Below are 26,423 nucleotides of genomic sequence, written 5' to 3'. Positions count from 1 at the left end.
ATGTACAGCCGTGCTGCAGGGTTTCTTCCTGGTTGTTCTTTACAATAGCTAACATTTTACCCACTTCTAACAAACACTCACACTCTGTGGCTCTTTATGGTATATGATCTCCATAAGGATGAAGAGATAGCCTCCCCCAGAATAGCATTACAAACATGGCACAATCAATGCACACATCAAAATGCCATTACGAAGCATCATGAGAAGCAAATTAAGTAATGGACTCGCGTGGAAATAAGGCTTGAATGCATTCCGTAATGCCAAGTGTTAATGACAGACATGAGAATATTTCTGTGCCCTTCTCCTCTTTTATACTTCTTCGAATTTGGCTTAATGGTAGTCATCCTAACTCAATAGCATTGCCCCCTCTTTCTGCTTGAGAAAGCATTAACACGAGATCCCTGCTTTATGCACAATATGCAATCTATTCTGTGAAATTGACTCTAAATCGACAGTTAAGTGTTTTATCCAGATACAAATTCCTTGAACAGCAGTGTGTATTGCATGGCTCCACTTTAATATGAAATACTTGACTCTTACTATAGTAGTCAGCCGTATGACTGTCGAGCCTCCGCTCAAATATGTGGATACTGGACTACACTGGAGTTATTTTTGTCATTTTGTGCAAACCTTATATATTTGACCGCTGACTATATTCAAAGCATACCATAATCTTTCACATTTAGTTCAATTAATTAAGTTGATACAAAACTTTCATAAAACCTATGATATATTGTATTGTGACGTGTGCATTTAAAAGGGCATCGATGGATTGACTGAATTGGAAAGTTGTTCCTGCACTAACTCTAATTTTTACGGACATAATGATTAACATTATATCATTTTTTGTTTAAATCGTTATTTATATGTGAAAGACTGTGATATTATATGAAGTAATAACACAATATTTATTTGTCAATTTTACTAAATGAGCCAAAATATAGAGTGTATTTGACATAGAGTCACAAATGACTCTGATTCCCTTAAAGAGGAAAACTACTCTAAAATCAGTCGTAATTTTCTTAATACATAAGACTAACAGTTTTGCTATGTTGGCATATCCTGCAGGCACTGAAATATATTAAAAACACTGACATATTTAATTTTGATAGGATAATTAAAGTCAATCATTTCAGACTTTTGATAGGATAATTAAATCAAATAAAAAATTATAATTTGGTGTAGGTGCTTAAATAAGTGTAAGAAATCTGAAGCGCTTTTACTGACTGGATGACAACATTGAGGTGACAACTGATATTCATTGCTCCCTCAGAAGCAGGGAAAACTTAGCATTTTTGGTATCATTTGACCTTTTCTCCGGCGTAGCAACAATACCTAATACAGACTGTGCATATGTGCATCAAAGACATTAATAACTCTTTGAAAGAAAGTAGCTTCCTGTTTTGTTTTTAGCATCTTACAGTTCTTCAGGTGTGACTGAAGTTTTCCTGATTACTCCATGCACCCTTTTAATGAATTGCTCTGTTGCTTCATCAGTTTTACTAATAAAGCAGACAGCCCCGACTTTCATTGAGAGTAATCTTCTTAAAATGCACAAAATTGACAATTTTCCACATTTTCAACATCCAATAATATGGGGTCTATGTGCTATTTTAATGTTTGTACATACACTAATAGAGAGGGGAGGGGGAGGTTAGGGATGGCTTGTTAAAGAAACTGCATTATTTTTCAACAAACTATTGAAAAACATGCCTGTAAAAGGCTTAAGTGCAGCATCATGTTTGGTGATGCAGGAATGAGGCAGGCAGACTTCTGAAGCAGCTTCTTCTTCTTCTTCTTTGTTTTTGTTATTTGAAGATGTAGCAGTAATTAGCTGCCTCTGGCTAGGATCAACCAGAACCTTGAGCTCTGTGCTGCTGGGAAAATATAAAGGTCTTCTTGGGTGATTGTTTTAGTGCAAGAACTGAGTCTGATGTTGTACCTGTTTGTTGAGAATGTCAGGAATAAATACTGCTTCGTTTGATGCTATAAATTGTGCTATTTAATCTGACTTAGACTAGAAATAGGGCATTTATGTAAAAGGTGCATTCATTATTAATTTAGTCATATTTTACAGTGTATTAGTTATTAGCTATTTTGTATGATACATGATTGACAGAGAAACACAGTTTTTAAGGATAACAATCCCCCCCCCCCCTGGACACAGCACTGCCCACTCTACAGTGCCTAGGTGGCCACGTGGTTTTTTTTGATTAAAGAAATGGAAGGTTTTGTGGATCCATCGGTTGAAGCCAAGAGGAGAGCATCTGGCTGAGTAAGATATTGCGGCATCATTTCGTCACTAATTTATGGCAGCCTCTTGACACCTAGATAAATACTGGCTGTCACCGCTGCATCGTCCTCTGTCCTCCTACTTTTAGTCAAATAACCTTGATTGCAAAATGCTCTCCACTCCAGCAACTTGTTCTCTCTGCTTCCAAGCAAACACTTGGAGGACAAAGTGAAGCCTGGGACATGTTGGAAAATGAAACACTACTTTGACGGTGAAATACATCAGGCACTTTGGACATTTTAGTCCCGGCTGTCTATTGTAAGGCTTTACTTCATGGTTGAGATAATAATTTGACATTAATAACGATTAATTTCAATTACACAGACATGCCACGGCTGGAAAATGCTTGTTAATTTATTTTCCGTGCAAAATGTTTCTGTTGTCTGACTTTGACGGTTTACGTAGTGCTGAACCTCTCATGAACGCATTCAGACGTAATGAGCAATGCTATAATTCCCTCTTATGAAAATGAGCCATACAGAATATTGTTAGTGCACTGAATCAGTGTTCAGAAGCATCACAATCCTAAATGATCACTTTATTTGTGCTGTATATCCCCATCAGGCAAGTGCAAAGCCTCATTTACCTGCAGAATTACCCAGAACTCTAAAAGACAGTCACACTAGCCCCCTGTTGTGTTTCACATTGTGCCCCATGACTAAAACCACCAACACACACACACACACACACACACACACACACACACACACACACACACACACACACACACACACACACACACATACCACTGCTGCTCCCAACATCTGGTGCTGTGAACAAGACTCTTTGCAAATGGCAGATCTCGTGGTGCTCTGTGATTTCGTGCCCGCTGCTGGATCATCCCAAACACACAGACACACCTTCTGTCACAGATTTCGCTCAACATGGAGTCTTGCCGGGATTCGAATTGTATTACTGGCAGAGCACAAGTAACAATAGAGGTTTTGCATCAATGATAGGATTAGCCTCAATTTCCCCCTCGCTGAAGCACCACCTGACTGGGACTGGATGTGATACTAGGGAGAGAACAGTACAGCTTTATCCTCCCCGTGTAATGCTGAGGCCTTTTCAGTTGATCCTGGGTATTTTCCTTGTCACTGACTCAGTGCATGGACTGGCACCTCAGCGGGGAGGCGAGAAATGGAAAGAGTGATTAAGGAGATTACCTGTCTACCAGTTGTCAGGTGCCACTTGTGGCTTTGATTTTGTACTTTGTGGTAAATGTGGACATGAATGCAATAAAATCCCAGCTGGGGATTTTTTGACATATATATCACCTGGAGTCTATATTCACAGGCACAGTTCAGTTTGACAAATGAAAATAAGTTCTGTTTTTCACTTTAGTTGAAAATATAGGCCTGTTTTTATGTATGTTTGACATTAAGAATAAAGCAGATGTGTTGCTGCACAACCTCTGCAGGATGAAAGGAAGTTTCTGCTCTGTCATATTTACACCTTTTATAGTGCAATATATTGCATCACTTTTAGGGCGTAAACAGATCATACAGCAATAGTGCAACTATTCAACTGCTGCACAGCTGAACATATCTCACTACCGTACATACATTGAATTTGATTTATATTATAGAGATGTAAACCTCGTTCCCATGGGATCATTTCAAAACTTGTGTCTTACATTCTCGCTTTCTTGTTAGAGGATGATTCCACTCTTTAGGTGTAAAGTACATTTTAAGCTGCAGACGGTTAGCTTAATTTAGCTTAAATACTGGACAAAGCTACCTTGGCTATGTTGGAAGTCACTCATGCGAGCCAAGAATAGAAATATGTCCAATCTTTGCGCTAAGTTAAGCTAACTGGCAGCTGGCTTCAGCTTCATATTTACCATAAAGACAAGAAAACACGTTCAATTTTCTCATCTAACTCACAGCAAAACAAAAAAGCATATTTCCCAAAATGTCGAACTATTCCTTTACGTGACCAGATTCATCAGTTGGAAATAAAGTTGTTGTTGTTTTTAAAGATTGTTAAGAAGATGGGCCGGTCATACAAAATGTTTATGCAGCAAACATAAATACTTATAAATACCTAAACGCATTGATACGGAAATAGTAATAAAAAGTGTGTTTGTGTGCGTCTTCCATATCTCCATTCATAGTTCACATGTGACCTGCTGTGTGTACATGACAGGAAAGACCTGTGACACGTGAAAACATTTTCATTATAGGCCGACTTTTTGGTAAATGGAACGAGGTTGATTCTCCATGACGTAATCTATAAACACATAAATAATCTAAAGTATATTGATCATCAGTATTTCTCCTTTGGTCTGTTTGAATTCTGCAGTGGCCAGCATCCAGCGACTCCCTGCAGTGTCTGTGATGACTGATATCAACTTCCCCATGAAGGGTCGTAAAGGCATGGTTGACTGGGCCAGGAACTCCGAAGATAAAGTGGTCATCCCAAAGGGCCTCTTTGTTTCCCAGTCAGCAGGTATGCAACTGTATATATATCAGAGCCATTCTAAATGTAGTCCAACACATCTTTCTTTAGGAGCTGTATGCACACTCTTCATGTACTGTACAAACTGTATTTGTCTTAGAATATATGTAAAGTTTACTTCTGTAGGAAACTTCCTGCAACATTTCTAGAATCTGCAGAAGACAACGTTAGTAGAAATGTAGGATTAATGCATAGTGAATAGACAATGATGGATTCAGTGGTCACAGCTGAGGAGTGGGTAATAAATATCTTGACTTCTCAGCAGAAGCTGAATGATTTTAGTGGAATTGCACTGTCTGATAACCTACAACAAGACTAGCATACAGACACATCTGTCTTGTGCTAGAAGTATTTTCCTAATGTTTTATACCACACCATCCCTTCTTTTGGGAAAGTGAAATAGTGCTACAAGCCTTTGAACACAGCCAGTTTGCTTGCCTTGTGCTTGTTCAGTCACTGAGTTTCCCATCGACTCAGCGTTTTTAGCATCCTTTCTAACTCTGCCAGTCGCCGCTATATATCGCAATCCAGAGCCAGACAATTTGGTTAATTGGTGTGATCAGTCTTATCTGGAATATATCAAAGATAACAAAACAAGGGATTGATTAGGAATCTGTGCCACGTGCCTAACCCCGGCCACTCTAATCTATAAGAGACTTTAACACTACTTTATTTTATTGGAGTCAACAAAGTTTCGAAAAGTAAAAAAAAAGTTTTCATTTTTTTAATTTTATTCTTAAAGTGTAATTGGCAGAAACTGCATTGGCATTAAGAACTAGCAGGTTTACTTACTGTAAGCCAAGACTTACATCCAATTAAAACTTTCTGCTTAATTATGAAAATCCACCGTGTTATTGGAAGGCAAAACCTGCAGTACGAAATATATACATATACATTTTGAATATTTACCTTTCAACTTATCTGGCAACAAGATCATTGTGTTTAATGAGGTTGGGTGGCAGTACAAGAAAAGGAAGTCCATCAGTATAAAACCTGACAATAGTGTTTATTAATTGTTCATTTTCCCCTTTAGATATGGAGGGATCGCCCGTTTTCATTTTGGGAACAGTTCTCTACAAGACTCTCGGACTCATGCTACCTTCACCAAAGTAAGGGCAGCCTATCTCCTCGTCTATATTTTCTGGTCTGTTGGCAAAAAAGGAGGCAGATTTAATCCTTTTAGAAGCTGCAGGGGTGTCCATTTCATTCAGAGTAGTAGATCAAAGCTTAAAAACAAGCTGCGCCTGTCTCCCCTGTCCCTGTAATGTTCCACTTTAAAGATATGAAATTTAAAGTTTCAACGAGAGGAAGAGAAAACCAAATACTTTTCCTTTGCTGTCTGTTGCTTTGAATTAAAGTTGATGACTTTTAAGGATACTTTTTATTAATAATATAATTTGTGTCCTTAGTTCAACAAACCTTAGGTGTATTATGTAAAACTTTGAGAAATGAGTGTGTTTGTGTTGACTGTTAATGAAACATATTCACTGTAGCATGGACAATTTAGTTAATTAAGGAGGACATTGGTGCTTGAAAAAGCAGCGGGATGTCCCAAACAAACACCTGGTGTCACACCCCCATCAAGAAGTCCCTGGCACCAACGTCCCAAGGATAGAACGGTCATGCCAGGCCAGGCCAGGCCAGCTGTCAGCGGTGGAGCAGCAGTCCTCTGTGCACATGTGGAGGGGAGCTCATGATGGGGCGCTGAAGCTCGCACTCTCCAGACTAACGCCAGGATGAGCAAGTGGCAACTGTTGGACGTGAAGACGGTTCATTTGCCAAAAGTCAAGCCTGTGTTTCAAAGTTTCAAAGAAGAAAATCACTTTTTCAGCCACCAAATGTCAGAAGGCTTTCAGTGCAATAAGAGCGGAGAACTAAAGACGTATCGATTTACTCCATCGATTTTCATTTTATTTAATAATTCCAGAAAACTGACCTGTAATGTGTGAATGGGTCAGATACAGATATTCTCAGCTCCATCGCAGCTCGGACAGCCGGCTGCTGCAGTCTTACCTCTTCTTTCCTTTGTGAAGTTGACACTTATCTTCCCAGTGGGAAACGCTCATGGATTTCAGCTTCTAATAATACGAATATTCTGTCAGCTGTGCAATAGCTGGAGATTTTCTTTTTTCGAAGCTGGATTATAATGGCAGATTTTTTGAAAGCGTAGGATACAAAGAAACATCTCGTTCAGTTCAGACGAGCCTTTGATTTGTACTTTTTTCCGGTCTGCTTAGAAGTTTTGAAAAGCAGAACTGGCAAACATCCTGTACAGCTGCGTTGACGTCTAATGGGCAGCTTTTAAATCCTCCCGTACTGGATCGTTAGGTTAATATTCAATAGAATAGCTCTAGATGAAAATACCTAGGACTAATACACAAGTAGTTAAAAAATGTATTTAAAATCAAAATGTTAAATTATTAGATTTGATTAGAGTGGAACTTTAAACTATGTGCACAAAATCTTCTCAGAGAGCCCAAATGAGGTTTGGTACTTTTGTTCCTTATAGATCCCACATAAGTCCCCCTGACTTTGCACTTAACCCTAATCCTTACGAGTTAATGCTTCTTCACAGAGAATAAAAATAGACCTCAGGTGTTTGAAGTAAAATCAGGGCTTATGGCTTCGAACACTGGAAAAGTTGTTCATCCTTTATACAGATAAGCTCTGTGTAACATTTAGCATTTATAGGGATATGCAGCATGCTCACAGAGCTTATATATCAAACATGACAATCGATGACAATTAAACAGTTTGTGACATCCATGAAAGTATGTTAATGTTCTAAATGTTCCCGTCTCTTTGTTTGACTCAGGAATCACACAGTTGTGAACTCCAAGGTTATCGCTGTGACTGTGAGACCTGAGCCGAAGTCAACCGAGTCCCACCTGGAGATTGAACTGGCTCACCTGGCAAATGTAAGCAGCACAGTCACTTTCAGATCAACAAATACATGTGTTGTTTGAACCTGTGAAAAATGCCTTTCATGTTATTTTTGGTTTAAAACATCACAGGTTCCCGTGAAAGACTTTTTGTCTGTTGACTCGGTGTTCTACAGCACGCATAACTCCTATCAGCCGACACACAATGGTGGTTAATTGGCTCGATAATTAATTTGCAAGTGCCCGGTGTCAGGAGAGCGTACTGCAGTCAGATAATTACATGGACAATCCCTTTTATGATCCAGGGCTTTTTTTTATTCATCTTGGAGATAAAGTGCATGGAAGTCTGAGCGTGTCAGCAAGTGTGTGTGCCTCTGTTAGTGCACTCCGCACGCCAATTTCTGTGATCTATGAAACACAAAGCTCTACATTGAAGGACAAATATGCAGTTGAGTTATGATGATAGTGATGGTGATGATCAATTATCATCATAATTTACCTGATAAACATCCTTTTCTTGCCTTCCAGGGAACAATGAACCCTTACTGTGCACTGTGGGACAGCAACGTCATGTAAGTGGGCTTGCGCTTTCCCTTTTCTAACTTATTTCGAAGTATTTCTGTTGTTGTTTTATTACTTCTCTGTAATGCCTCTGAGATTGGGTTTGTGTGCATCCTCCCTTCATCTTCAAAAGTCTGCAAACACATTTCTCTCGTGCACTTCTTTGCAAAGAAGCCGAGTAAGCCAAAAGCACAGCAAGAGAATTCTAGAAGATAAACCTGCAAGGCAACATTACTAAATAATAGGAATACCAAAAAGCCCAGGTATAAATGAAACTGATGTGAAGCATACTGTATGACATTTATGCTTTGCTGAGACTCTTAACACATGTTGATTTAAGCCTGTGGTAATTCAGTTTGTGCAGTGTTTCAGTGTCTTCGATGTCTGAGTCATTCTTGGTGAGGTTCTGCAATTGCAGTCTTCCTCCGTCCAGCTTATGCCTCGTCAAGAGACTTATCAGGACACGGTATGAGTCACTCATGAGTTATAGGTTTGCTCCTGTCAGTCACAGTTGTAGAGACATTCACGCAAGTGAGTTGTGCTGTACAGAATGTTAAAACCAATTGGAAGAAAGTGTGGGCTTCAACAGACATTTTATAAGGTAACTTGCAGAGATGCAAACAGGCTGGAAGTGCTGGAGCGCCAGCCACAAATACTGCAGAATTATGTAACATAGCGAGGGAAAACTCTCAAAAATCATGAGGACATTTTGAAAACACAGCTGCGTCGGCAAAAAGCAACACCACCCGACAACAGCACAAACTAAAGCCTAAAGGATCAAGGAGACAAATAAAAGACGTGACACAATCACAGCAGAATTTAAACATAAGAAACATAAGTTCTTGTATTGAGTTGCATTTCACTACTAATGCGTTTCCATTATTATGTCCACACCCCAAACATTTACACACCTAATTAATGCTTTTCTGAAACTGTTGTTGACTGCCATAGACTGCGTACCCTTTTAAGTTGGGCCTGCTTTGCCTGCTGTTGTGATGCTGTTAAAGTGGATTTGATGTCACCTTGTTTGCACTGGACTGATGTTGCTACCTGCACCGTTAACGTTGGACACAGAAATGTTCTTGTCACAGTGTCACTTGATAAAACCAAAGTCGTTGGAGCACTTCCACTCGCTGAAAGTCAACATTTCTTGCCACTTTGCAGTGAGGTCTGTTAGCTGCTTTAGCTGAGAGGCAACTATTTGCTAATTACACTAAAACAGGAACAGAAGCTAATAGTTGTTGAATTACTAACAGCTCTAAGCCTTCAGTTTTTTTATGATAACAAACCCTATTTTTAATACTATTTATGGCCAGCTATTTTAATGTATTGTAAATGTTACCGGAACAGTAGATGAACCAGCTCAGGCAACAGCTTCTATGAGGTTGTGATTTTAACTTTGAAATAGCATGTGAACCGTGCTGTCCTCTATCGTGGTACTTGTATTTGAGGGCAACTGATCTATTTTTGAACAGCAACGATACAACTGGGACAACTCTGCTCCATTCTCTTTTTCTCTGACTTTCACAAACCAAGTGTTTTAATTTCAGCATATCTGAACTAAGCCATTTTAATCAGAGCACCACCAAATGACTCCACGGTATGATTATCATGTTCATTTCAAACAGTTGGCTCGTCCTCTTGCACAATAGCGGCCACTCTTAGGACTCATCGAGGGGGTAATATGCCATCTGTCAGCCATGTTGGTTCAAACCAGAAGAGAGTGCTCAGTGTAACAATTAGCAGAATGAAAATGTTGTTCACAAGAGGAGAGCTGTGTCCTCTGACTTGTCGAGGTCCACATACAGAACATATGAATGCTGAGCTGAACACTGGAGGCAGCTACAGTAAAGCTGCGGAGCTGAGGAAAGCTGCCACACCTGAGCCTCTGCTGCTTTACTTTCACCACAGGGGTGGAAGCCCGAGGGGTAAATATCCTTGTGTGTGAACACGAGGAAAGACTTTTGTCTGTTTATGTGCCGGGAATATATGAGAAGGGAGACGTGCTGTTCATCGCTACAAAGCTGGAGCTTGATACTGTGGTAGAATCCAAACATTCGTCATGTACTTAGGGGCTTTCTATGCTTTGCCCATATTTAGCTAAGCAGAGGGAACAGAATGGGTGCATTTTTAATAAGGTGCTGTTAAATCTTAATAACTGGCAAAACTGGATAATTGCATTGTTCTTTTTTTAGCATAAGGGAGCAATAAGAGAAATTAGTTTTTCATGCTTTTTATTTTTGGAATTTTCTACTTAATCAAGGCACATGTTTAATGAGAATGATTTGATAAATACAAATGAATATATTTAAGAGCAAAGCAAGAAAAACTGTAAATGGGCATTTCTTTCTTTCCAATACTGAGTAGTTTGTATGATTATTATGGTTTGTTGAGACTCAGATCCACATATTTGTATAAATATCTTGATGAAAGTGACTAAATACATTTACTCAAGTATTGTAAATATTTACATAAGTACTTTTAAGGTTCTCAATTTAAATCAAACTACAAGATTACAATGCTACTTGTGTGTTATGCATCAGTATTAATAATCCAATCAAATATTTAAATGCAGAACTATTACTGGTATTGGGAGTATTTTTAAACTGTAGTATTAGTTATTTTATTGTAAAGGATCCAAGTGAGTCCATAATTAGCGATATTAAGAAACAGATAATTGTGATGATAACTATGTGACGATGCTTATCAATCAACACAGAAGATTTTTTTTCTGCATCATTTTAAATACTGAAACAGAAATGAGTCTTAGCAAGATAATCAGTTCCAAGCAATACTCTTTGAATTCTTTGCAAGTAAAATAAGCTGAATGACTCACCTCTCACGTGATGCAAAGCTGTAGACGGCAATCAATGTGCTTCCTGGGGTTGATGTGTTTTGACATAGGCTAACTGCACCTAGTAAAGAACATAAATGGAGTAAAGAATAACACAAAGATATGATTTAACACGCTAATATGCAGCTCTCCATGTGAAATATAAAACATTGGAGCAACCAGAGAGCCAATATTATTCAAGTCTTCAGCTCCACAGCACCGAGTGTAAACAGGCCAGATGCATACACTTTTATTACTCTTTGAAATGTCAATATTTTCACCTATCAAACAAGCCTGAAATTGCCAATATCCCACCACTGTGCCAAGGGACAAATGTGAAATGCAGCACAGTCATTTTAGCTCAGTCAACTTCCTTGTAGTGTTCAGAATAAATAAATACTCAAGAAATATTACATCGTACACTCATGTGCACTATCTTGGAGATTCAGTATCATTGTGACTCCAGCACGAGTTTAAATCAGATTACTTTTCAGCCTGTCTAAACTTAGAACTCATCGTTCTTTATAGGATTTGAGGAAAATTAATTAATCTCATTTTGAGCATTGTAATGAATAAATTCTAGCTTCTTAGTTGCAACTTAACTTGCAGGAAAGAAAATTACAGAATGACATAACAAGCTTGTTCCAGCCTTTTGGCGTTCCCCTGCAATTAGATGCTTTTATAATCCTCTGAATCCTTGTAAAGCGCAAGGAATACATGGAGAGCTGTATGAGTGTCTTTCTGACTTTTTAATCGCAGATGTTTTTGCTCCCCCTCTCAGATTATCCACCAAAGTCTTATCAAGGCCAAACCTTAAACTGAAGAGGACAACCTTCGTTATTAAAGGCTTTTAGATCCTGAAATAACTTCTCACATTAGAATTAACAGCATCTTGACCCTTCTTTAAAACACACTGCCTTTTTGCTGACTGCCGTATTTATTACGTGCTTATGTATTATTTTATTTTTATGATTTCTAAAGGTAATACATTACATTACAAAGCTATTGTCAGTATCAAATGTTATTGATGCAGAATGATCTTTATGGCCCAACATGTATGATACATTTTTCCATAACTGCAGTGGGAAGTTTAGATGCAGAACATACAAGGTCATATTCTAAATAATAACAGTCTAAAGGATATGATAAATAAAAACACTATAATAACACAAGACCAAGCGGCACCAAGATGTTTATTGGTGGATTTAATAGCAATGTTTTAAATACTTTTAGGTCCATTTTAAATGAATGCTCTATAGAAATAAAAACTAATTGGTTATGTCTAATTCCAAAGACAAAAACAACACTTTCAAACCTGTGATAACAAAATATAGTTACCTAATCTGATGAGTAAGTAAAATGCTGTAATTTAGCTTTTATTAATGAATAACCTCAATAGTTATATCTCACATTAATTAGAGCTGTTCAATTCATACCATGAATTGACGAAGAATGCTACTATACTTCCTGTGTGGTACGCATATTAATCATTTATGCGTTAAGGTGTGAAAAGCAGCTGTTGTGGCTTCAGGTTCTACAAACATCTGGAGATCCTGGCTTTGAGCCAAACAGGCCATACCAAGCACTGCCAACTGAGGCAAGGCTCACACACACACCAAGAGAAACCGTTAGTGCAAGATGTGATTCTCCATCACCTGGGTACTTAAACATGTTTATGATATAGATACCGGAGGAGACATGAGGGCCCAGTTGGATGCTTTGCTTTGCTGATGCTTAGTAACAGACAAACAAAAATCAGGCTTCTATAGATTCTCACAGACTGTTGGACCAAAATAAGAATCTGCCATCAACAGGTTTGGTGTATTTAAGTTAAGAGCTACTTAAGAACCCCAACAAGTTGTGTAAACAGTAAATGCACCTGCAGCTGGTGATATATATTTAGAGCTCCAAATGCACGTCTCCAGCTTCCTCTTTGAGTTGAAGTTGTACTCGATGTTAGGTTCATGCTTTCTAATTCTGTTGAAAACGCTCTCTCATGGTTCCCTTCTTTGACGTCAAGCTTCTTTGACATTTCCAAATCTGAGATCAGCAGTTGTCAAAGTTTTCCACATCACAGACCCTCAAATAGACACATTTGCTTCCCAGACTCACACTTGATCAGATTTAGACTCCTGTTGTTTTTGGGCCTGTTTTGAATGGAAACTGTCGACGCTGCAGATGGGGAGACGATAATGGCACGACGCATTGTATTCTTTATTTTGTTTCTGGTGGATTCGTTTGTGATGGAATTAAACCGCTTGTGGTTTTGCTTGGGACCTCTGGTTGTCCACTTTTCGATAATTGCAAGGACGTCGGGAGGCAGAAGAGCTGACAATGTGGGCGATGTTTGCAGTAACCGCTAAGCTCCGCTCCGGCAGGGACTCGTCATGGACTGATGAGGACACAAACCATGCAGTAGTTGACAGCAGGAAGTTTTAGCTGTGTTTGCGTGGGAGAGTGTACACAATGATGTGAGCTGGGGTAAATCACATTTACAGAGTAAGATTTGTGACGCAGTTGTTGCCATTTTTAGCTTTCAGTGAAGAAACACAGTTGCAACAATAATTCACAAATCACATTAGGATAAATACCTTAGCATTAACGTGACAGCAAATGCATACACAGTTATGAGTGCACTGAAGTCCAACTCGCTGCAGTGATAATAGGCGTAACGGACTATTAGCAGGGCCATGAAACCTTCACTTTGTCTGCACCTGTGGAGACATTCATGTTCCCACGAACACATCCAAACTGATGGTTCCTTTGCTTTTTCTATCTCCTTTGTGTGGGTTTTGTACCACTCATGATTAATTAGATCGGTCTTGCTAGATAAAAATATGCACTCATTTTTCTTTTCTCTTCATTCAGTTAACACACGCAGTGTAGCCCGCAGGCTGATATGAATTGCTCGTCATTAAGAGATCTGAGATGGATGGAATATTTTCCCGGCATTGCTGTCACCCTCTTCTGCCTGCCATTGTGTGTCAAGACTTTATAAAATTGCCTAAAGTGCATTGCCTAAGGCACCATTTTAAGCCCTCAGCCCAGTGCCTGGCTAATCTGATGTGGGCATGTGATGAATTTAAAGAGCTTTATGGATGGAAGAAGTACTATATGTTGAACAAAGCAGGGTTATATGCAAAATTGACATGTATAAGAAGAACAGAGACTAAAAAGTCTATTCGTCTATTCTATTCGGCTGCAGCAGCTTGCTTAGCTGGACAATCATGAGGTCACAGAGCTTCGCTGTTTGACTCTTAAGTGCACTGCTTGGAAGTGTGGATAAGTTATGGGTTTAGTAATAAGATCTCTATGGCTGTAGGAACATGATCCGTCAAAGTTCAGCAAGGAAGACGAACCTAATTGGAGCTTTGAGCAACCGTCTATTCTCTCCGTTTCGGCGAGACACAAGGGTTTTAAATACTGAATGTGTGTAAAACTTTGTCGACTCTTTATGTCACTCCGCTGTCACTTCTCTCGCATCTTGAAACCTAAATATTTTTTAAAAATTGGAGCACGATCGAAATCTGTCACAAAATTTCAGTCCTGAAAAAAGTTTGAATGCAAAGTTGTCAATACATGGTCAACCAAGGATGTGTGCGATGAATGTCATGTCGTCAGCGTCACTGTGGTTAACATCAGCACTGACATTTTCTCTAGGGGGCATTTTATATTCTGAGGCCACCAGGCCCCCGATAAGGTCAGACAACACATCAAACGTGACGTACATAAATCCCCAGGCGGGGATGTTCTCCTTTCTCTCGCTGGCACAGAAGAGAAGCAAACATCTAGCAAGTCAAAAGTTAGGAACAGATTATGTCGAGGATTGAGTTCTCACCGGGGGAGTGGTTCATTTATCACAAAGTTATCGAGAAGTACTGGCCTCACACATGCTATCAATCTCATCGCAACAAAGTGTGCATTGGAGAGTGGGTTTGCTTCTGAATGTGACAATTGTGTTTGGAGAGTGTAACAGCGGCAAAGGGGGCTCTCAAGTGGGCAGCTGTGTGGAGGCTGTCATCGCTCTGTCCTACAGGAATTGCCCCCAAACAATGACAAGTCTGCACTACTATTAAAGGATGTGTTCACTGTTTTTTTAAGCTTAAGCTGCATATAAAATTTGACTGCGTATGACTAAACACAGAACAACCTAACCAATGGCTACAGTTGTGAAGAATGTACCGCTCTGCAACTTTCATTGGGCTCATACAAGGTCATTTATTTTGGGCGGCTGACAGGTACCAACATTAATGTTTAAAGTGGAAGCCGACAGATAGTCAGACACCTCTACTGATGAAAAGCTGCGACAAACAACTCTTTCAAATAAGGGCTGCAACTGACGATTATTTCCATTATCGATTCATCTGACGATTAGTTTCTAGATTAATCTTTCAGTCTATAAAATGTCAGAAAATAGTCAAAATGTCCAACCCTAACACTTACCTCCTAACCCTTCATCTATAACATTTTTGTTTGCATAAAAAATAGCTTAATAATCAATCAATAGTTGCCAAATAATTTTTTTGTCGATCAACAAGTCGACTAATTGTTACAAGTCCTTTAGCCCTCAAAAGTGCTTTCCCCAGTTCTCAAGTCTTGGTTCCTATTCTGGTACTAAACTGGTCTTTATTGCACACACTGGTGCCTACGTTTTAGCCACTCAGGTTACTTCCCGGCATGTTGTTTTCTCTCTATGCATCATAAACTTATCTATAGGATAAAATAAATCTTAAAATACACAGCGCTTTAGAACATTTCCAATCTCACTATGCCACCTACGTCATTAGAAAAGGTTTAGAGAGTCACTGTTTGATTCATATTATCCAGTGCAGCTCAATAGAGTTACTTATGAGGACTTGTTCAAGAGCCTGGCCACAGATGTTCATTTATCATTGTGAAATGTCAGTGTTTGAACCTTCCTTTTATGAAGCCAGCAAAGCAATCCTTGAAAGTTTAAATCAGCAGAATGGTGCATCCAGTATGGACCTTTTAAGACGTGATTCAACGCTCCAGCTGCAGTGAGATACATCCTCCACAGCCTGCAAAGAATATATTTGCCTTTAGATCATTCATAACTACCTGTTCTGATACCTATGTCATTTAAAAAATGTAAAAGAATACTTGAAAATGGCTACATGAGTGTGCTGAACTACTGAATATGAGCTGTTGACTGGCTTTCTGTGTGCAGTCTGGGAGTAAGCATGCACCAGTTGTTTGCACAAAACAGTCACAACCCAGTTAAGAAGAGAAGAGATAAGGAGCGGGTGACATGAAGAGGTTTTTTTTATTGTTGCATTACTGTGTACAGGCAGCTCGGTGTACTAGTTGGGAATTTGCAAAGGACTCCACAGTCCCTTCCAGGAAAAATAAATATTGCAGCCATATTGATCAAATGTCAAAGCAGGATTGCCTCACACAGCAGAGGCCACTTGGCACACAAATCACCAGCTAGTGTGCTCTGTGTTATTCTAAATCAGTGGTATGAATCTTCATAACTCAAGGGAATCGTCTAGCAGGGCAATGAGAAGACAGCAGGGTGTCTTGCAGGACAACAGGTGTTTGCTTGTTTGTGACACGTCCTTATGATGAGGTTGTGTGCTGCGGCACAAAAATCAAATGTGTGTGCATTTCTGAGTACATTACATTTCCACATTTAATCAGATTTTTCTGAAGATGTAGAATGAGTGGGGGCGAATAAAAAAATGGAAGAGAAGCGCTCTTTTCATTTCACCTACTAGCGGTGTGAAGTGGAGACTGGCTGCAACCATTCGCGCTGCTTCCGCGGGGTGGTATTAGTTCTGCAGTGTTTTTTTTATGCAAAGCTCTTTGCACCGAGCAGCGACAGCTTTCGTGTAAAATGATTTTCAGGAATAATGCAAAACCATCATTTATTCCCGTCATATCATTAGACCTGCAGCCGAATAAACAGATCCTGCGACAGCGTGCGTTTCTTTTTTCATTGTATCAACCTCCCCCTCTCACGCCAGCAGAGAGGAACAGAGTATCAATCTGATGCTGTCCACCGTTTCCAGGGTGAAAATCCCCCTAAGGAAGCATTCAAAAGCTGCTAATTAAAACATTTGAGGAGGGGGGAAACATCAACCGAAAAAGGAAAAAAAGACAGGGGGCATTGAGAGAGGGGGGAAAAAAGGAATACAGTCGGGGGAAAAAAAAACATCTAGAGGAATAGACGCAGACAGACATGCAGGTAAATATGAGCGCTCTTATCTCTAAGCTTTATGAGGGTATAACGGGTGTTTTCATATCACTTTCATGCTCGTATTTATCTGCGTATAGCGAATCAATCAGCACCGGTCTGCTTGGACAGCTCTGTGCGTCCTCCCCCTCCTCCGTGTCTCTGCCTCTCTATCTGCTCCAGCTGAAATGCTGCTGGTAGCCACACAAGAGCCGTGTCGATGTGTCTGTTCGCTTTTTTTTTTTTTTTTTTTTTTTTTGTAATGTAACTGTGCATACGGTTCTATAGCTTTCGATTCAAATAAATAATTAAATGAGAAACCCGAAGAGATTTCGATAAGTCCCGTGAAGTCGTGCCACCGCTGGAATTAAACCTCTAATTGCCTTCTTCTTGCAGGAACGATTCTTGGGGAACCTGGTCCACAAAAGGATGTAAAACGGTGCTCACAGATGCATCCCATACAAAATGCTTATGTGATCGTGTATCTACCTTCGCCATTTTGGCTCAGCAACCAAGAGAAATAGTAAGTAGGCTATTGATTTGTTATTCAGTGTGGGTTTTATAGGCCAATGTAAAGGAGAAACGCTGCCCGTGTGTGTGTGTATGTGCGTGTGTGTGTGTGTGTGTGTGCGCGCGTATGGAAATTGAATATTTGGTGTGCTAATCCCGTTAAGTAGTAATTCAGCGGTAAAGGGAGATTGTGCATTGCACATAGATTTAGATAACTCTGTGTGCGCGTGCACGTGGGAGGGTGTGTGCATGCTGATGCTCTTCTCATCAGTCAAATGCACATTTGGTCAGGGGGAGGGATAAAAAGTTGTCAGATTTGACATGTTTCTGTTGTTTTTCCTCTACTGACATCAGAAAACCTAGTTATTTTTAAACCATGTTTTGAGCTCATGTGCTGAAATTAGACTAGTGTTAAGGCCTTTAATGTCTTGAGATGATAAAGAAAATAAACATTGAGAACATAGAGTGCTTACAATGTGGCCGCTGCATTAGTACACAGTAGGAAAGACACCTAGTGCCTTCTTCTCTCTCAGGCCTGAAGCTTTCAACAGCACAATGACACACATTCATTGAGCCAAACAAGTGCAGTTTTGTGCTAATGGTTCACTCATGACTGTATGTAATGTATAAAAGACACATACAGTGTGTCTGGCTCCAGGCCTGTGATTGGCCACTTCACATGATTTTAAATGTGACTGGAAAAACAAAAAATATATATTTTCGATGCACTTGAGCCTAGGGTTTCCAGTGTCTCTGCGTCAGCCTACATTGTTTTGTAACATAATGTCCAGCACATAGGTGGAAAGACTAAACAGCCTTGAAACCCACGCATGCACTTCAAACCTCACAGTATATTAAGGAACCCTCGATAGACTGTTTACATTGGTGGTGGTTGTTCTGATTGGTTCCCTCTCTGGGCAACAATAAAGATTTACCGTCCTGACTGAACCACGAGCCACCTCCCACTGACTGGTCCATCTTGCTCTGTCTCCTCCACAGACCATGGCGTACTCAGGGGTCCCATCTGTGACATTGATTGTTGGCTGTGGTCTGTCTTGCCTCTCCTTGATCACGTTGGCCGTGATCTATATTGTGCTATGGAGGTAATTGCAACACTTCAGGAGCATAAGCTGCAACCACGTGATGTTTTCAGTTGTTACAGTCTGTGCATCATCTTAGTTGTTAAATTATCCGATGAGACGCACACTGATTTGCTTTTATCCTTCTTTTTTCTTCAGGTATATTCGCTCTGAACGATCCATCATCCTGCTTAACTTCTGCTTATCTATAATCTGCTCCAACATATTGATCCTTGTTGGACAAACGCAGACGCACAATGTGGTAAGTGTCGTTTTAAAGATTTATTCAGCATAGTTTACAAAGCATGGAGGTCCAGCAGTTGTTAGGTTTTATCAAAGAATTTAAGGCAGGATTATGGTGCAGTGGGCCAAAATGACACTTCACTGTGGCCTTGTCTAGGCTGGATAGAGCGCTTTATTTTTGTATTGGCCACTGTGAGAAAATGTGTTTGAACAGCTGTGCAGTTTATCATGTACAATATCAGGTTCCTCTGCAGGATTTTAAAAGATAAACAACTATAGAAACTCCATCATAGTCACCTGTTCCCTGTCAATTCAAGACTTTTGAATCCACATTTCTCCTATATTGAAAAGGCTGATATTTAATTTAATAGTAAGTCTCATTCTACAGGCCTAATCTACTAAATTAGACCTTTTATACACCAGATGTTGGCTTTGTCATCGAGAGTACAAAAACAGGAATATTACAGTTACATTATAGCCTTTATCTAGCAAATTACTCATCTTCTTTTGGGTCTCGCGCAGACGAGCTTCTCATTTTTCATCCAAATGGAATATTAAGTGTTTCTAATGCCTCTATAAGATGTAGATCCACTTTGCGTTGGCTCGGGACCATTGGTGTTACACTGTCCTCTGGTAAACTTGGGACAACCCCAATCTGTTGGCGCAGAGACAATAATGATCTTATATTGCAATTAAAAGTGCGATGCCATACAGAAAACAAAAAGAAAATGAACAAAAGAGGACGGTCAGATCACTTTGAGATGAAATGATGTGCCTTTTATTGCTGGGGTTCAACTGTGAAGCGCTGTATAATAATAAGCCTGGCAGTTAAGGAGATTCAACGGCGTATGAGCAGCAAGGCCGACACGATGCACACCAGGAGACACAGCGCACCGGTCAATCAAAGACTAATGACTTATTGCGATGCCGACCGTGTAATGGTGACGACAAGGCGCAGCTTCAAAGTTGGGTTGGAGGATAAAAGCATCTCTGGTACAGATGACTCATATTAAACAGTTTTTGTTCAGAAGTCAATGCGAGCTGAACTTTAGTTCGAGTCAGCAGGATTCAAAAGGTTGCTGCTATAGTTATAAAGAAGGACTTCTTCCAATAAATATGTATCACTTCCTCGCTCCGTCTTCATAACTGGCCAGCACACGAGTGGCTAATGTAAAATATTGTTTGGCAAACAGTAGTTGGGATTTACAAGCTGCCCACACAGATGCCCTTCTCAGTCATTTCACAGCACTACAGAATGACACATTGTCCATTTCATTGTGTAACTGTATTATCAGTTTACCTTTTACACTTTACCTTTTACAAAGAACAAGCTTTTTTTTTTCATCCTCATCTCATTATGTCCCAGTGATTCTCCTCATTAATCTATTCTCTTTAGTTTTTCGCCTCATTAACAAGCCGGAGTTTTAGTATTTGGACGAGCTTACATAGCAGAAGTCAGAGATTTTAGTGGAGATCAACAGTGCATGTAAAATACAGCCAACACTCTTTTTTTTATGCTTGCAAATAATGCATGTCCTGTGATGTATGGCTACTTGCACCTGTGCTTATAAGAGTAACTTATTTTAGGAGCAGATGGGCCTACCAGCAGTATGAGCTTATATTGGACCATAGTCATAAATCAAAAAAGCTTCCTCCTATTAATTCTCCTACGTTCAATGAAATTGAATTATGAATAATGAATGAATGAACCAAAAGAAAAATTGTCTGAAGTGTGTTGGTAAACCTACAACATCTGGTTCCTGGTGACACTATAGATTAAATGTGGACAAAAATGTACTCGCTGTGCTCATATTGCGCAGAGCATTTTTAATATCGTAAAATAACAAAGACACAGCATCCACGTGTGATAAGTTCATCTGTTTCCTGGCTGGCCCTTACATCTCTGGCACACAGTAGTACCCAAGACTATGAGTGCACAAAGCTTGAGGGCATTTTTTTTAAAGCTGAGTTGATTTGAAGCCTTGTCAGATTTAATCAGGGTTCCAGTCATCTCCTGTCTTGATTATGAGGACCACCACTTAACGTGGAATACTCACTCGGCATGCTGCTAATAGGATATCTGTCTCAGAAATCTGTAGAGAGATTAGCTGGTTTTCAGAAAATCCTCTTACATACTAAACATGTCATTTCAGCCTCTCTCAGAGTGACTCGACAAACTACCCCGACTCACTCACAGGGTGCCAAATGAAAGCAACATTGACTAATTGATTTGTATCTGGCCAATATTGTTATTTATACTGAGCAATAAAGCTGCACAAATTGATATTTATTTATTTTAACAATAGATAAAATGACTATGTAAAGTAAAAGGGTTGCTCTGAGTGATGAACCCACAAAGAATTATCACACGACTCAACAGTCCCCCCCCCCCCCCCCCCTCCTCCCCGCAGCTCTATTGAGCAGTTTAGCATCTTTCAGCTCACTGTTTTGGTTCACTCTAATGGCCTTGTTTCCAGCAGCAGCAGGCAGTTGTTGTCAGTGAAAAGCTCTGATATACCTGCGACATGACCAGCATTAAATGACAGACGCACTAGCTGGTGAACGTTGTAGAACATTTAGCGGCTTTTAGCCAGATATTTCCCTTAGGAGTGGGTGGAGACCATACACTGTGTGAATATATGACTTGCATGCATCCGGTGCAAAGAAACACGACTCCAAATAAATGCTAATGTTGTAATATCAACTGCTTGTTAACACATTAGTCATATGCCTTTTAAGTGGATGTACAAACAGTTTAAAGAGCACACTATATTATATTATTTCTACTATACAAATAAAGAATTCATTTAAATTTCCTCATTCCTCTTTTTTTACAGCCTCAAAAAACCAATTTTTACACTAACGCCTTAAAACAGAAGCAGCTCTTCCGAGGCCCATCATTACTAATAGTAAGATACATTGTTGTTGCTTCAGACGAGTTTAGAAAGCTGCGTCTGTCTTGTCTGTCTCCGTGATGCTGTGGATACAACTTCCAGGGCAATGAATGTATCACTTTGTTCTGTTTTGAATGTGTCTCTCCTGTTGTAATAATATTTCATCTGTTTGATCAGACATACTGTAGAACTCAGTGTTTGAGTGGTGGGCCAGCAAGAGGAGAAAACATAGCCCCTGTGTGGGTTTAATTGCCATGTTGCCTGACACTGCCTCACTTGTTTTTCCTCCATCTCTTGTAAGAAGTGCATATAATTGGCTCCACTGTTTGTGGATTCTGACTTGCTCATCATCTAATAGAGAATCATTTCTTTGGTGTGGAGGTGTCCTCTGGGAGCAGGAAGTCAGTGAGTCACCTTTGGCTGTCTGTGCTTTTCCTTTGTCCTCTGCCGTTGTTCGTCTTAGTTTATAGAAAGAAGAACAATTAGGGAGTCGTGGTGTCAGAAAGGATGTTCCTTTAATATGTTCATCCTGTAATGAGTAAAAATGTATTATACATTAAGTGGGTGGAAGTCAAGTTACCCAGGGTCTAATGTGTGTCAACAAAACATCCCCCGAAAACAGTTAGCTTTTATAGAATGATAAGAATAAAATAAAAACTAGCTCTTAACATGCCATAAAGTCACGGCAGGAGTGAACTGACAACAGCTTTGTACACATGTTCTGCTATTATCTTTTTTTGTTGGGCGCCTAAACCTCACAAATCATTTAAAACTAACACCTTTTGTTCAAACGATGTCATGTATCAGCACAGATGGCTTATGAAAGCTGGTATCGAGTCAAACATGTATATCATTAGTACACATGTTCATACAAGACCTCAATGCTCAAGGACATTATGTTCTGTATATTACACATTGCACGAACTGAAGTACGCACATTTGAGCGCTTAGTATAGTTTTAGTACACATAGCTTGACCTCCCTTATAGTGAGCATAGAAGGATTTCCTGTCAAAGGTTAAACGTTGTAGCTGAATGATTGGTGAATAGAAAGAAATCAACATACTGCTCAATCCTACACACTTGGCAGCCGCTTTATATCAGCAGGAATCCTCTGGTAACGTTCAATATGTAACACATCTGAGGCTCAAAACAATGTATACATACAATGTATGTATACAGATACATTGTTTTGAGCCTTAGGTGTGTTACATATTGAAATAAAGCAGGCAGAAGTAAATGTTTCATAAGAGTTCATTCCTGGTTGGTGTAAGGTCTATAGAGCAGGAAGTAGCTATCTTCTGACACTAGTGGCAAAGGCAATGCATTTTGTTCAGTGTTTCTTTGTGGTTCAACATCACTTTGCTGACACCACTTTGTTATCGGGAGTCCTCCACCCAAGCACCCACTGTGTAAAGCACTGGGGCACTTGTTGCTTTATTCAAAAGGAGGGTGCTTCAACCAAAATAGCAGCCAGCCTCCTCCTCCCACACTGATTCAGATCGGTTAGGAAGATAAAAGTTTATTTAGATTCTTCTCCAACATTTTAAATAATATTCTTCACAGAACTATACTGTAAGGACAATTAATGTGCTTATTGCAGTAATAGTGATATGTATTAAAAGTTTATTCTAGTCTTATATAAGCAATTAATGCATCTGTAAATTATGTAAATAACTAAATAATACATTGGATTGACAAATACAAAATGCCTAGGGGGAAATACTTTAATCACCATGTCAACATTAGTTAAATCCAATTATGAAAGAGTGTGTTCCCAGCCTCACTAAAAGCAATACTGAAATCCATTTTTAAATGTTCCGCTCCAATAATATGTCACTGCTTTTTTTTTTATTCCAGTGGCCTGTCATTGCATTATGAAGCAAAGTGTGCAACAGTTCATGGCAATTACGCTTTCAGTTCTTAAAGTGTCGGGGCTCGAGCAGACCTTTTTAGAGTATAGGCAGGCACCAAATACGAGGTACGAAATTCTTCAGATTTCCTGTCCTGACCTTAAACTGCTATTATTGAACTGTCTTGAAGTACACCCCGTCAGCCTCTACCCTTACCCTCATGTCTATCAGCTGTGCAATGTTTAAATGTGGTCCCTTTCGTCAGTTTCTCTGTTTCCATGGATACTGACACAGTGTGCTCAACATCTCCAGGCATTTGCTTTTGTAAAGGGCAACGTGAGCTCTTGGGTTTTTGCTTATGTCCAACCGGTGCTGTCATAATGTCCTCGTAATGTACCTTTCCCTCCTTTCAAATGCACAGTGTTTGTTTTTTTTGTGTTTTTTTGAGGACTAATGAGAGCTGGATTGTATAGAGGCGTCCGATTGAACCGTGAAACATAACGACTGCATATGACCTGTTTCCAGGAAACAAGGCAGGCTCTATTTCCAGCACCTTGGACAGCACATGAGCAACAGCAACACTGGAATTAGCTCTGGATGAACAGGCAGTACAGCTGCTGTATTGTATATGACAGACCCACATGCTTCTCCCTTCCCCTCGTGTCTCCTTCACTTCAAAATGTTTTTTTTGTACATTCATGTAAGATTTTCCTCACTGATTTGTCATGTTTATCCAGTAATAATCACATACAGCACAGCAGTGTGCTAACATACGAGTCACTGAATTAATTAATCCACACGGAAAGGAAAAACACATTCCAGAAGTAGACAGTATGTAGCTCTGAAATAACACAGTCAATGCAATTTCTTCTTCAGAGCTTATTAAACAAAAGATTTATAGCACTGAGCTCGTGTGATTTCAACGAAAGCAGCTGTACGCACCTGTAATTACCAAATGGGCAGGTGGCGATGTGTCACGGGAGCTTCATATGCTTTGATTTGATGTGCTGCTTTGATATTTACATCTCTGAAACTTTAGCAACTCTAAAGCGTTGTTTCTGTGTAACATAAGTAGGTATATAAATAAGTGTTTCTGTTACCTACGGGACATTTGTTTGTATTTAAACATTGAACACTATTCTTATACAAATGGATTCATCTGCTTTATCTGACTCATATAATAGTATATTCAAATAGAATTAGGTTTGGCCACTGTTGAAGTTGCAAGTTGAACTGACGTAGCAGTATCCACGATGTGTTGTAGTCGTGGTACAGATGTGACATACAGAAGCTGCTTGGGACGTTATGTTGTTGCCTCTTACAACCTTCAGGAGTGTAACAATACATCCATCTGGATTTGTATATTAATTCAATGATCAACAATCTAATATAATTGAAGCAAAATATCCATGTCATCATGTTTAAGATGTGCCTTTATGTTAAAATTCCAATGGCACGTCTGTGTCACCTCCTTCCTAGGCCAGTAATAAAATAGTCAAATCACATTTGAGTTGATATAAATGTGAGTTGATATTAATGTAACTGCTTGTGTTACATAGGCGTAGGATATCGTCTCTATCAAGGCAGACTTTGTGATACCAGGTAATATCGTACTGTCGTCCAAAGAATAGAAATAACATCGTACGGTGATGAAGCTTGTGATTTACAAGCCTACTTACAGTGTGTATTTAATGTATCCTATCAGTGTGAGCGGGGTGAATATATTTTATAGGCTACTCATTTTACACAGATGTTCTTTAAAGTTGGCCACTAAAAACCACAAACCTGCAAATAACATTTAATTATCAGAGACATTGGACATATGGCATCATGACATACATACTTCACCTGAATGCATCCTACGTGAACTTTGATATTATTTAGGTTTATGTAATTGAGATCCCTCGTGGCCGTAGGTAAACAGAATTCCCCAACACTACAGGGGACGGATGGATTTAATGTGGTTTTCTCAGTGGGGATGATAAGTGTATGGCAGATCTCACAGTATGGTGTGGACGCCCTGGGACGAGATGATACACTTCAATCTTTCCCTCTTTGTGCGCCATCGCTCAGATTACCACCGCTTCACACTGCAAACAATCTGAACTGGAAAAGAAAAGCTTAATCTCATCTCACTCACAAATGTCAGCGTGCAATGCCACGATTCTTAAGGATACTTACTTGTGTGTATCTAATCCTCTTCTAAACAATCGCATTTGGAGAGGCCTCTTGGTGGAACAAAGACGGACAAGCTAATGAAGCTGAAAAGTGCCGCCACATTGTCAAGCCTGAATACAATCTGCTGCCTCCGACGCGTGCATTCTGTATCATTTAAGCAGTGTTGTGTTGTGTTGTGTTTCCCTCCTCTCTGTGTAAAACAGTTGACCTTGGCTCACATGCCTCCAGGTGGGATCTCCAGCATACTAATGAGGGTTAGTGCAGAGGAATGCTACGCCATGGCTTTCTGTGTCAGCTAGCCCGGCTCTGATCTTTACTACAATTGCCACCTCTGTTGCTGCAGTTTAAACTGACGCTTTGTTTCATTCACTGCACAGGAGAGTACTTCAGCGGATGGTCTAGACAGGCTAATGCTGCCCGTGCTGCAAGAAGAGTTCAGGGGA

At 39.7% G+C, this 26,423-nt stretch overlaps 1 protein-coding gene across 12 annotated transcripts in view; it reads left to right on the top strand.

Moving 5' to 3' along the window:
* The window catches only part of adgrb3 (adhesion G protein-coupled receptor B3), a 106,205-nt gene that overhangs the window by 67,665 nt on the left and 12,117 nt on the right, over window positions 1-26,423 (top strand). For all 12 annotated transcript variants that reach the window (XM_029449405.1, XM_029449402.1, XM_029449396.1 and 9 more), the window contains 7 exons: window positions 4,598-4,744; window positions 5,787-5,862; window positions 7,569-7,671; window positions 8,164-8,207; window positions 17,622-17,748; window positions 18,735-18,838; window positions 18,974-19,076. In XM_029449405.1, the coding sequence (XP_029305265.1) occupies window positions 4,598-4,744; window positions 5,787-5,862; window positions 7,569-7,671; window positions 8,164-8,207; window positions 17,622-17,748; window positions 18,735-18,838; window positions 18,974-19,076 (704 nt within the window). The remainder of the gene's footprint in view (window positions 1-4,597; window positions 4,745-5,786; window positions 5,863-7,568; window positions 7,672-8,163; window positions 8,208-17,621; window positions 17,749-18,734; window positions 18,839-18,973; window positions 19,077-26,423) is intronic.

The sequence above is a fragment of the Cottoperca gobio genome, chromosome 15 (genome assembly GCF_900634415.1).
Source record: "Cottoperca gobio chromosome 15, fCotGob3.1, whole genome shotgun sequence".
Classification (NCBI taxonomy): domain Eukaryota; kingdom Metazoa; phylum Chordata; class Actinopteri; order Perciformes; family Bovichtidae; genus Cottoperca; species Cottoperca gobio.
The sequence above is the reverse complement of the archived record's forward strand: the minus strand, read 5'-3'. Positions and strand labels throughout refer to the sequence as shown.